We start from the raw sequence: 12,320 nt of genomic DNA on the forward strand, positions 1-12,320 counted from the left end.
GTAAGTCTTTATGAGCTACTTTTATGTGGAACCTTTCTTTTCTCTGTGTACCAAAGAAGAAGAAATGAGAAATAGAGGAGCTTGAAGCTAATGCATCTTGGACTTTCTATGAGACAGCTGGAAAACTCTGGTTTAGGGAATTATTACCCAGTCAGCAATGCAGTGGAACAAGAGGGCTGAATGCGCAGGATGTGCTTCTCTCCACAGCACAGGATGTGCTCCCTAAAGAAACAGATTCAAGTCCAGTGCTTTGGCATTTTTCACAACAGGCTTTTCCTGGACCACAGCAATGGGACTTAGTCCCCCGCAATTTTTCCAGGAATCAGAAGGAAAAAGATGACCCTCATGTGGGAAACTCCACTCAGACCTTTCGCAAAGTTGTGAGGCAGTCAGACCTCAAGTAGGACTATCTGCAGTGAGGAACTGCAAAAATTCTCTTCAAAACCGGTTATTATTCTTGTGACAATTTAGAGGGACGTTTTTTAGCATCTCCTTTCACGCTCCAAGCTTGCTGTGTTGTGTGTAATTTTTTTTGGTTCTGTTTTTTAAAGAACATCATCTTTCAAACAAGCTTATAGACAGTGGATAACTGTGGGCTTTGCTCTGCGCTTTGCATTTCAGTAGGATTGCTACAGTGTATGCTTTAACCGCCCTGCTCCCCCTGTAACTTGTACACAGTTATAGGTAGTGTTGTTGCCAAAGCCATCATGTGATTTATGGACTCTCCACTGGGACAAGGGGGAAAACAGATACAACTTTGTGATTTTATTATAAGGAGACTGGGTTAATATTTCTAGGTGAAGCAAGCTACTATACCGAGTTCAAACATCTGAAGAGGGAGGTTAAGAAATCCTGAGTGTGGGGTGTAAGGATTATTCTGTCCCGGGGCAGTGCAGACGTCGTCTGAGGCGGGGAGCAGGAGAAGAAAGGAGACATTGTGACCCAGTTCCAACACCTCCTGTGTATACAGACGGAAGTGCTTAGCCTGTAGAGGGACACGCGCAGGGGAAGAAATAGGAGAGAATTACAACATGGCACTTATATAAACAACACCCCAAATGATATAAAACATTAAAGAAAATTTGCACAACATCAAGCTTGGAATTTTTATAAAACATAAATATTTGGGGGGGGGACGACTAAATGTGGGTTCATGTCACTACATAAAATAAAGATTTAAAGCTGCAATGTTCCACATTAAAACAACACACACAGGCACAACCCCCCTGAAAACAACATTTATGTTTCTTATTAGGCAGAAAATGATCACATGCCATGTGCTTTTCAAGATTATGATTGCATAATTATGTGAAAACATGAAAATGGATTCAATTAAAAACCTTTAAGATTCAATTTAGGGTTGGTTAAGAGAAATATGCAGCTCTCCCTCAACACAGCACTGAAAAGGTTTAACAAGTGCTTCAGCACGAGAAAATGGCACACACAGGAGTTGGCCTGAGGCTGCTGTAGAGCTGCTGTATGCAGCACTGCGTTTTACCCTGGGTGTGCACCAGTGTCACTGCCCATGATCCTGTCTACCACAAGAAAAAAAACACCCAAACCATAAATCTGTTGAATTAAAAATTCAATTCATTAACACAGAAGTTTGGTCCTGAGTCATCAAAACATTTACAACTGTGTTTAGCTGCAAGGTCACGTTTATGTCTGTCTCTCATGCACAATAGACGAGTTTAAATGGTTGGCTGAACTGCAGCCTAAGGATCATACTGCACAGTGATTTAAATATTTTAGTCCCGGGTTCAAAAAAAGCCAAACCAAAACAAAACCCAAAATGCACAAAAGCTATAACCTCCGGGAAAATGCACTAACACAGAGACCTGTACAGACCCCTATTGAATTAGAGTGACTGACCACAAGGCAGCACACCATCTGTCTTAATTTTGCATTTACTTGAGTCTTACTTGGCTCTTCCCAGGCTAGAAGGTGCAGCACTGATGGATTCCTTTTTTAAAAGCAAAGCCTAAACCTTTCAAAATCAAGAAATGCAGAACCAGATTAATTTATTTTAAGGCCACGTCTTTCTAGCTGCACAAACAGACCTTGATGTGAATATAAAGTTGATTTACTTCTACTTTAAGCCCTCTTTACCCTTGTAGACCAAAATAAAATGGAATTTGTGTAAACAAGAAACAAACTCTTTAGCTTATTTTTTCATGGATCTTTCACATCATAGATTATCCTCCCTGACTTTATTTATTCACATATGCATTTCTTGTACCTAAATGTAAAGCCAGAAGCCAGATACCTCTCCTCACCCACAGCAATCTGGAAGTCTGGAACTATGTGTTTTAGAAGTGCTACATTTATTTGTGTGTTAAAGAACAGCAAAGTGCTGTGTCTTCAGCAGGCCTCCACGTACCCTCATTTATTACCTCCAAAAGAAGAGTCAATTGCCCTTCTTGGCTGGAAAAATACCTATTTTCCTTTCCCAGCTGGGTAAAGGTGCTCGATACTATTAGTTTCGTGCAAAAGTGCTTATTTGCACCTGGCTGAAATATGCTAGAAAGATGCAAGAATAGGATCTAATTGATAATTTGTCTTTTAATCTTTATGTGGTCAAAAATCCAGGAAAATAAATGTATGTTCCTCCCCCCCTGCCCCCCTTAAAATAATGGAATACAAAACTTCTCAGCTTTTCTTTTCTTGCAACCATAAAATTTAATCCCTACTTGCAAGTTACACAGTTTGTAGCTTTTAGCTGTGCTCCTAAGAATCAGGTTTTAAAAAGGTGATAAATACCACAAAGGAAAATACCTGATGCAGAGGTAGATTGATCTGTTTAAGGAGAGCTTTCACTGCCATCTGGAGCTCATACAAGAACAATTGAGTAGGGCAGTCTGAAGTATGATCCATACTTTCCACAGATTCAGAGCCAGAAAGTGTTTGGATCCATTCCCACTCATCTCTGTATGTTGAGTAAAGTTAAAATTAGAAATATAACAAAAGTTCAGTGCACAAGCAGGACTTCAGTGTATGTGCATTTGGAATCTGTTGATAGTTTAATCCCCATATAGCAAAACATTCTAAACTTGTTCTATCTTGATTGTTTGTGGTTAAAAATCTAATTTTGAAAAGTTTAATTTTTCTAGCACATGTACATCAGGCTGAACATTCCTTGCAAACCTCTGGAAGTCCAGCTGCCTTTGAAATATTTCACTAAGGCTTCTCACTCCAGGTTTTCTTTTTCACATACCTCATTCCCTATCTACCACAATATTTAAAAAATTATGCATTGGAAATGACAACAGTGACAATTAGCAGGAATTTTAATTTCTGTGACAGACTCTCTTGTACTCACTGGAGCCAAAGAACTTCCTGGTTTGCTTGACATATATCCTTTCTAGACCTGATAAACACGGGAATCATCTTTCTGGATCAAATCCTTAATTCACCCTGCCCAGTATTCAGTCTTGAAAAGCAGCCAGCACCAAACATTTGAGAAAAAAAAAGTACAGGAAACCCTACCACTAGACAAGTAATAGATGTGGTACAGTTTGCTCCTAAATAAAGATATGCCCTTAAACTTCAAGACTCAGAGGTTGCCTTCAACACTGAAGTACTAGGCTTTATATTCCTTCCAAAATCTTTCATAACATTAACTACTACATTCTGGTTATCCCTGTTATCCATATAGATATCCAGTTCCCTTTTCCTCATGCAAAATTAACGTTTGCTGAAATGATAGGGGATTAAAAAACCCAGAAAAAATACCCCAGTAGAATGTGTTGCCCACTAGGGAAGGACAAGGCAGTATAAAAAGTGCCCTTGCCCCATAGGTAAGGGAAGCAATGGACAAAGGGGAGAATGGTTTTCCCAGTGCACAGCATTTGTGCTGATAGCATTTGTCTGAATATCCTGTATGTGTGCTGTGGATTACAGCAAGAAAACAGATGTTACACAAGAAAATATACAAAAAAAATCACCAACACTCATGGTCGGGGAAATTCAATAGAAAGAGGGACTGAATTCACTGGAGGCTGAATCAGGGCTGCAGGCTATGACCTTCCTAAAAGATCTATGGAAGATCATTACCACTGTGCAGAATCTGAGTGGCCACAGAACACTACCCTTAGAAACCAAGGGGTTTACAGGTTGGTGTGCTGGACAGGCCTCCTGGTAGCTGGGAGCACACAGCAGCTCAGTTCAGTGCTGCTCTCGGTGCTGCTGTGTACACACCCGAGCCAAGTTTTGCTGGCACTTGCAATTTTGCAATTGTAAAATTGCCTTAGTAGTCAGATTTGATCAATTTTTTTCAAACTTAAAGCAAGCATTCTCTGTCTTTACATATGTGTGTGTAAATATGTATATATTCACTTACCTGGAGACGTTGCTGTTGTCTCGGATTTTAACATGACACAGGACATTAGGCAACTTCTGCAGCACAAGCACTTTGATTTGATCCACAGAACTGCAGAGTTTAAGGTAACCCAGGTACAAGCCAGGAGGGAGGCGTTGCTGACTTCGTTTGTGATAGGAAAGTATGTCCTGTTTTAAGAGAAACAGTCCTACATAATATTTTCATTTTTTTTCCACATAAGCAGAAGAGTTCAGGATCAAAAAGCAACAAATGTTTTTACAGCCGTCTTTTTGTTGCAACAGTGTCCCTGGTTCACAAAGCATTTAAGCACATGCTTAAGCATAACATATAAATAATATCTGGTAGTTTGGATGCAATCGGACAACTTTTTACTGCAAGCCATACACAGGTTCTCTGAGCTCTCTCTGTCATGAAGGAATTGGCTCTAAAGCCCTGAGATTTCAATCTTCTACACTTGCACTATTTAAACTAGCTTGAATAACACCCACCTATGCACTCCTGTCTGATCACTTCAGCAATGAGCTGGGTCAGGGAGCTGGTTCAGCTGAAAAATAACTCGGGGGAAAAGAAGCAGGCATTTTTCAGCCTGAGCAGTTCCCTGGTTCACTTTTGGTGTGTAGCTACACAAACTGAGCAGAGCAGCACTGGGAGAATCTATCACCTGGCTGTGTGAGCCAGCTCTGTCACCAGAAATTCACATAGAGCCCCAGCCTCCAATACCTGTTCTGCATCACCTGCTATCAACAGAAAGATCTTCACGAGCATGGGGGTTGGTGGATTGCAAAGACTAATGAATGGCTGTTTTTTTCTGAACAATTATCTTTATCAACAAATAGAGCTTAGAAGGACTTAATAGTGATGGTCTATTTGCTGAAGCCAGGAGACTTTTTAAGGCTATGTATAGCAATCCCCCAAAACTACCCTAAAAGTGATGTCTGCTGCCAGGCTGAGGAATGTGTGCTTCTGCAGTGGGTGAGGATTAGACACCTGGCCTTATGCCTTTACTCTTGGAACCATCAAATTATCTGCCAGTGCTATGCTTGGCTCTGAGCAATGCAATTAGACCCTCATTTTCACAAGCCCTTCATGAACGAAATACCCGTTTGATGATTAAACAGGTAATAGAAGAAAGGGAGGGCATTAGATAGGAATGTGTAAACCATTAGGGGAAGATTTTTTCCACGAGGATCTTTGTGGAAATCTGATCAGGGCTGTATTTTGGGTTTCCTAATATAAAACTTTTGCCCAGATCGACATTTTTCTACACCTTTAACACATTTTAATACATTAAATCTAACATAGATCAGGTAAGCTTTATTGTCTTTTGGGAATTTTTTAACATTTCTAAAAGCTGGCACTGTACATTTTGATTGCCTGTCAATTTCTGGTACAAAAAGCACAGTCTCTGCTCAAGAAAGTGCCACTAATTCAAAAATTAGCCACAGCAGTCATCATCTCATTGAAGGTGCTAAAGAAGACACTAGGACAATGAATTGTCTTGTAGTGTTTTGGATAACTATACAACTGAGAGAGGCTGCTGACATTTTGTGAGGAATATGTTGTTGTTACCTACAGAAAACAGGTATTAATTTTTATGTGAACTCTGGGTGTTTAACAGGTTACAGATACCCTGATTCCTGAAGGGCTGAAGCCCTATGGCTCTCAATGATATTGACTGAACTGACAATGCAAATCATCTTCAAAAATCAATCCTCACCTTGCTATTTTTCTACTTGGGAAGCCTAGGGGCATGTTATGCAGAAATTAAAGAAGGGTTATGATCAGTAAAGAATTCTTAGCAACTATACCAGGCTCCAAGAAACTCTGAACCCCACAGAACAGGTTTATTAAGAACAGTAAGGTTTTAAACCTAGATTTAGTGTTCAAGGTTGCATGGAAAAGTCTTACGGAGTGTAGAAATTCTAAGTGTCTGTATAGGTGCTTAAGAACATTCCAGTCAATTTTAAAGATTTTTATATCCCTTGCTACAGAATTCTATAGCATTGTTTCCTAAAACTGATAGAAATTACTATTCTCTGCTAGGTCTTTGAATCTCATGGATATTTTATATATTAAAGATCTGATCCCAGACCTACTGGAAGTAATATAAGTCTTCGCTTTCAATGGGAGCCTTGCCATTAATTTTATTGGGCACTGGATTAAGGCCTAAAATTCTACAAGACTCTTCCAAAAATCAGGGCTCTGGCACAGGTTTTACAAAAGCAAATAATATGCAGTAAGAGAAGCAAAGCATTACCTGGATTGTTATAAGCAAGATGTCTAATGCTGTTGGCTCCTCTGGAGTTGAAAGGGATTTCCTCTGGCTTTGTAGTTTGGATACCTGCATCCATTTGCCATTAAAAAATGAATAAAGACTCTCCACTTCTCTTATAGTAACTATCAGCATATTGCCATGTCGATCCTTGATTGGCTCATAAAAAACTCTGCCTAAGTTGTGAGTTCCCAGCAAATTCTAGAAAACAAGCAAATTATACAATGAAAGTTATCACATATCAGGAGAGTGGGGTTTTTTTTTGAATCTTGGTGCTTGCTGGTGTCAGTCCTGTTCAATAAAAACTAGACACACAGTGTTTCTCAAACCCTTGACCTACAGTCATATCATCCAGTGGAAAAAGGGAAAGTTTTTCCCTACTTTGTGCTTGTGGATTGGATTGTGGATCCTCTGATTTACTTGGTCCAGGAGTTAGTGGAGGACATCGCAAAGACTATTACAACTCAGTGCCTTTTTAAAAGGGAACACTGCAATATAATTCACTTATTAAACAGAACTTCCTATTTTTTCCCACTCAGGTAAAGATAAATGATGCAATTTTCAAAAGCACTCAGTATTGGTCTAGTGATGATTCCTTTGGTATCAATGAAGCCTCTCTGATTTGAGCTTACTGAGGAGTGAGGTGCTTCTTTTAACCTCCTCATAACTAATGTCAGAGATGGTAAAAAAATTCTTCCTCTATCTGCAAATCATTCATCATGGACACTCCAAATGTTTTCTGCTAGCGTCATGAAATATAATATCCATTTGCTGTTCTCTGTTTTGAAAGCACTCAGCTTATTGTCGGCAACAAAAGCAAAAGGCCCTCATGTCTGTGTTGAACACACATAATCCTGGAGCTAAACTGTGGGGTGTGCTTGTGAGGGAGCACAGAAGAATTTGAAGAGACATGGACCCTTTTCCTTTTACTTCAGATACCAAGAATGTGCTAGACAAAACCAGCAGCAACTAACAAGCTACCAGGGCAAAGCTCTCCAGGAAAATATGTGAGGATTAAATAAAAGTAATTTTAAAAGACTCCACATAAAATACATATTTGGGTCGAAATCCCTTTCCTCACACAGTAAGGCATCTGCTTATAGGTGCAAACACACTCGATTCAGTGACCAGCCACTGAAGAGATTCCCAGATGTCTTAAAGAAAAATGCCTAACATTTAAAATATGCTCATTACCTTGGGACTTTTCAAGAGCTCTACAGTAAGCTGCGTAGGGATGGGGGTAGTTTAAAATGAAAACTTGAATTCACAATGTAGCACATTGTATGTTTAGCAAAGTACTGCACATTAACTTAATGACATTGTAAATGGATAGATTATCCTGAAATTATTTATCTGTACTTAGCAGGCAATATTTACTTATAAACTGTATTATTAAATTGTCTATAAACGCTAGGTATTCAGCACAGTGACTGTTCTTTATGTGGCATAACTTAGCTATTTTAGCTCTACACATCCCTCTCCAGGGCATACTGTTGATGTCTATATGGTACCTCTCCTCTTTTATTTTTAACTGGTCTGCTTTTTGAGGTTAGCCTCCACAACTGATTAACACTGAGTGTCTTGAGGACACATTTCGGATTAATTCGCGTGTCTGCAGGTGGGACAGATCATTGCAGGAAGATGTTACACTTCTAGATGTCATATTAATCACTGCAACATATGAATGTGCCTAGATGAGAACAAACAGTTCTTTACTGTGGCTGGCTGTGTATTCTGAGTGGCATTCCAGCACAGAGGATGGGGGTACCTACTAATGTGAGCATGTGACTAATTCATACACTAAAAAAGTTTTGTGTCTTCTTATCTTGGCACGCCATCACTTGTGTTTTGTTTGCTTTGATTATCTAGTGGTAACAACAGGCAATGTTACAGTCCCTGTTGTCTCTGAATGTACTGATCTAGTCCCTTAGCAGCTGTGTTGTCACTTAACTTTTTCCATTCTGTCCTGAATTCCTGCGGAGTCAGTCTATTAACTGCCTCAATAAAATGTATTCAACCGTATAAACTTTATTGATATCCTTCCATTGGTGGATCCCATTAGGCCACACACCGTTAGAGGATGGCACGTTGGCGACAATCCCCGTGTTCATCAGGGGACCAAGCTAACAGAACAAACAGTAAGGACAATAAATTTGTGAGGAATTCAACGCAGCAATATACCACATAGATATATTTGCTATATCTCTGTGCTTCAGTCTCTGCTCTCGACATCTTTGGCAGCAAATAGTAACACAATGCTCTAGGAATTTGGTTATCTTGAAGTGCAGTCCGTGCATAGTAGCAATGCTCTGTTAAAGGGGGTCTGCACGGCGGGGATGAAACTGAGCTGGCCAAAGGTCTGTGTGCTACCCAAGCTGAGCTAACCACACCAGAGGGAACACTCAGCACGTACACTTAAAACTTTCTCTGGTGACAGCTCAAAGGACTGACGAGCAGCTGCTGCTTAACACAGGTGGTCCTCCAATAAAGGTACAGCAGGCTGGCATTCCATATATTTCGGGATACTTTGGGGAAATCAGTCAAGACAGGTGGTTGCCCAGGAAGGCTACGCTCCTGTACAATGAGCTTTGCCAAAAGATGTAAAACAAACCCCACACGGATATTCTTAATAATGGCCACAAAGTGTCTGGCTCTCATAACTGCTATAAACCTGAGCTTATAGCATTGACTGGCAATAACTAGAGGGGTGGCTGGATGGCCAGTACTTGAGCCCAGCAATATGAAGATCTTCATTAATTCCATGACTGTACCGTAGATTTTTCTGGGAAGCTTTGGTGACTTTATTCAAACAAAGGTTAGGAGAAAGTGAGGCCTGGATATACTTTTTTTTCTGTAAGAATCATGCACACATAATTTTGAAAGTGTATTTTCCCACGAAAGTAAATATTTTATGAAAGTGTCTGGCCTGCAGCTAGAGATTTCATATTATCATGTAATCTGTTCTTCAGATGCTTTACAATAAATGTCAAAATGTTCTGCTGGAGAAAGTGTAATTACCATTTTCATAACAGGTAGTGGACTGAGACACAGCATGATTATGTGACCTGTTCAGAACCAGTCAGGTTGTATCTCCAGCACAGGTTAGAGTGGAACCGTCCTCAGAATCTATGCTATGCCTTAACAACACAAAATTAATAGTGCATGTATTGCTGCTGTCCTTCCCACTGTGCTGAGGAGTCAGCACAAGATCTGTGCACCACTCAATCTCCCAGTCTCTGTTTTTAAGGGTCTGAATAGGTCTCTGACTGGTTCTCTGCACAAAGGTACATTTCACTTTAGAATTTTTGACAGCTCAGTTAAGAAGTTCATGAAAGATTAATTTTTGTTTCCCCACTGACAATCCACAACAGCAGAGCCATCCTGTTTGTCGAACAGTATAATTCTGCCCTAGAAGCTGTACTTGGGTGAATCAAGAGTACTATTCTGGCAGCTTCAGCAGTCTGCTTGTGCTTTCTGTCAGGGACAGAATCTACCTACTGCTGCAGATTCCCGTATAGCACAAGGGAGTGCTAAACCTTACCCAGAGTTTAAATGCTTCATTAATATATTAATAATGAATAGGCCTTCTAAGAGGCTTCTGAGCAGCAAATATTAGGGTGATAGCTCTTGAATTCCTGATCCGCAAACCCACAGGCTTATCTCTGGTCATTATTTACCAGTTCATAGCTCTTTGTTTCTTCACCTGCCACTAATATTTCTTTCCCTTTTGCTACTCTCTGCTTTTAACATAACTCCCTCCTTCCAGCTGGCAAGAGAGGTTCAGGGGCTTGTTTCAGAGTAATGCTGCTCCAGAGTCACAAAGTTAATAGCTAGAAATGTGCAATGCAACCAACCTGTAGCTGTGCTGCTGCTGAAAGCATCTTTTGCCGGGCTTGAAGTGCAGTTGATGAGGACACAGATACAGACATGTTCTGCCTCAGCCATCTGATATCATCCCACATGCAAGACAACTGCAAAAATAGATCCAGGTCAACCAGTTTTTGTTCTTAGCATTGACAAAAGCAGAAATGAAACTAAAGGCATTTTGGACTACATAGACATCACTAGTAGAGATCACTCATTTTGAATTTATGTGGATGACTAAGTTGCTTAGATAAACATGAAACAGATATGGAATCAGACACAGAAGTTATTCTATAGACATCATGCAACTATTTAAATTTTTTTTTTTTTTACAATTGTGTAAAATCATTTTACTGTTCTTTGGGCTATGAAAAATAGTGTGAAGATATCTTAAATATATATAACCATATTAATATAACCATAATACCAACTTTAAAACGTCTAGTTATTTCTTTAGGCTCTTCTAAATCCTCATAAAACCTTTATGTATCCAAGTTGCAACCACTTATGTAGAATCATATATTTAAAATAATTAATTGTGCCACTGTCCGTGACCCAATCAGCATTTAACCCATATAAATGGTTTGAGAAAACTGCATTTTAACATGAGTGAAAAGTAAAACACTTCATCATTTAGCTTTTTAATGATGTAAATTCATATATTCAGCATGATGAGCTAAGGCCCACGCATTGCTAGCAACAAATTTATAGAAGCAATATATGAAATTAAGCTCCTGTTACCTTTGTAAACCACAGGAAATCCTGCATAACTGAACTACTGTGAGAGTCATCAATTTCCACAATTGGGATTTGGTCTTCATTGGTTACTAGTAAATTATCTTTGTAAAAAAATATAACTGATAAGTAGAGTCCCCTAAAGAAAGAAGGAAACATTGTCAAACATCTCTGATGTCTGTTCACATCCATGCCAAATTTTAGTCAAAGAATCATAGATGTTAAGTGCTGAGGAGACAAATAGAACTTAACTTCTAGACTTAACTTCTGTGTTATATAGATCTGCAACTTGAGCCAGTGAATTATGAAAAATATTTGGGAAGCTTATAACTTGAGACTATGTGAAAATACAGGAATCTAAGAACTCATGAGTCTGTGCAAGTCACTGACATCAGTTTTAGTAAAAATTTTGGCAGAGTAAACAGTACACAATGGAGGCTTTATGCCTTCTAGAAAACAGAAATTTTACCAAAACTTTTCATCATTAATGGACTTAGTTCTTCCCTCATTTAGCTCAGAGTAAATCTGAAGTAACTGAATTGAAGTCAGGTGGGTTATTATGGATTTACATTAGTGTAATTGAGTATAATTTAGGCAGTATTTCTACAAAACTGTTTATAGAGATAATTCCTTTCAATATTTACCCTTGCAATTAGTTACATACATTAAGTAGTTGCCTTAGGGAATTTAAAGACTCTGGAGAGCTCTTCTGAAAGAATCAAACTGTTATCAAAATACAAAGACAAAGCAAAATGAATGCTCTTGGCAATGAAAGAAGAAATAATCCATCATAAGCAACAACCATTTGCTAAAACAAATTGTCAAGGCTGAGTGTTGTTAGGTCACACTGGATTGAAAACCTAGCTAAGGAAATTAGAGAATTTTGCATGATGCTTGTTGCCAGTGGGCTATTAAAACACATTATCTGAGCTCTGCATTTTATATGATGAGTGAAATAAATACCACAGTTTCATTACTGAGCAGCAACAGAGGCAGCACTTCTGAAACACCTTAGTAACTGCACTTTGTGTTTGCACAGAATATCCCACTTTGTTTCATTTGTAATCCATTTCCAGCACTAACAATGAAAGGATTCTATTGGTGTCAGTA

The 12,320-nt window shown here is 39.1% G+C and overlaps 1 protein-coding gene across 1 annotated transcript in view; it reads right to left on the reverse strand.

The window, feature by feature from the left end:
• Positions 1–793: 793 nt before the first annotated feature.
• The window catches only part of ANKFN1 (ankyrin-repeat and fibronectin type III domain containing 1), a 60,836-nt gene continuing 49,309 nt past the window's right edge, over positions 794–12,320 (reverse strand). Inside the window, 6 exon segments of the mRNA XM_008940912.1 lie at positions 794–985; positions 2,776–2,926; positions 4,340–4,506; positions 6,597–6,812; positions 10,466–10,582; positions 11,217–11,349. Coding sequence (XP_008939160.1) covers positions 794–985; positions 2,776–2,926; positions 4,340–4,506; positions 6,597–6,812; positions 10,466–10,582; positions 11,217–11,349 — 976 coding nt within the window.

Source organism: Merops nubicus, unplaced genomic scaffold (assembly GCF_000691845.1).
Source record: "Merops nubicus isolate BGI_N331 unplaced genomic scaffold, ASM69184v1 scaffold14565, whole genome shotgun sequence".
Lineage (NCBI taxonomy): Eukaryota > Metazoa > Chordata > Aves > Coraciiformes > Meropidae > Merops > Merops nubicus.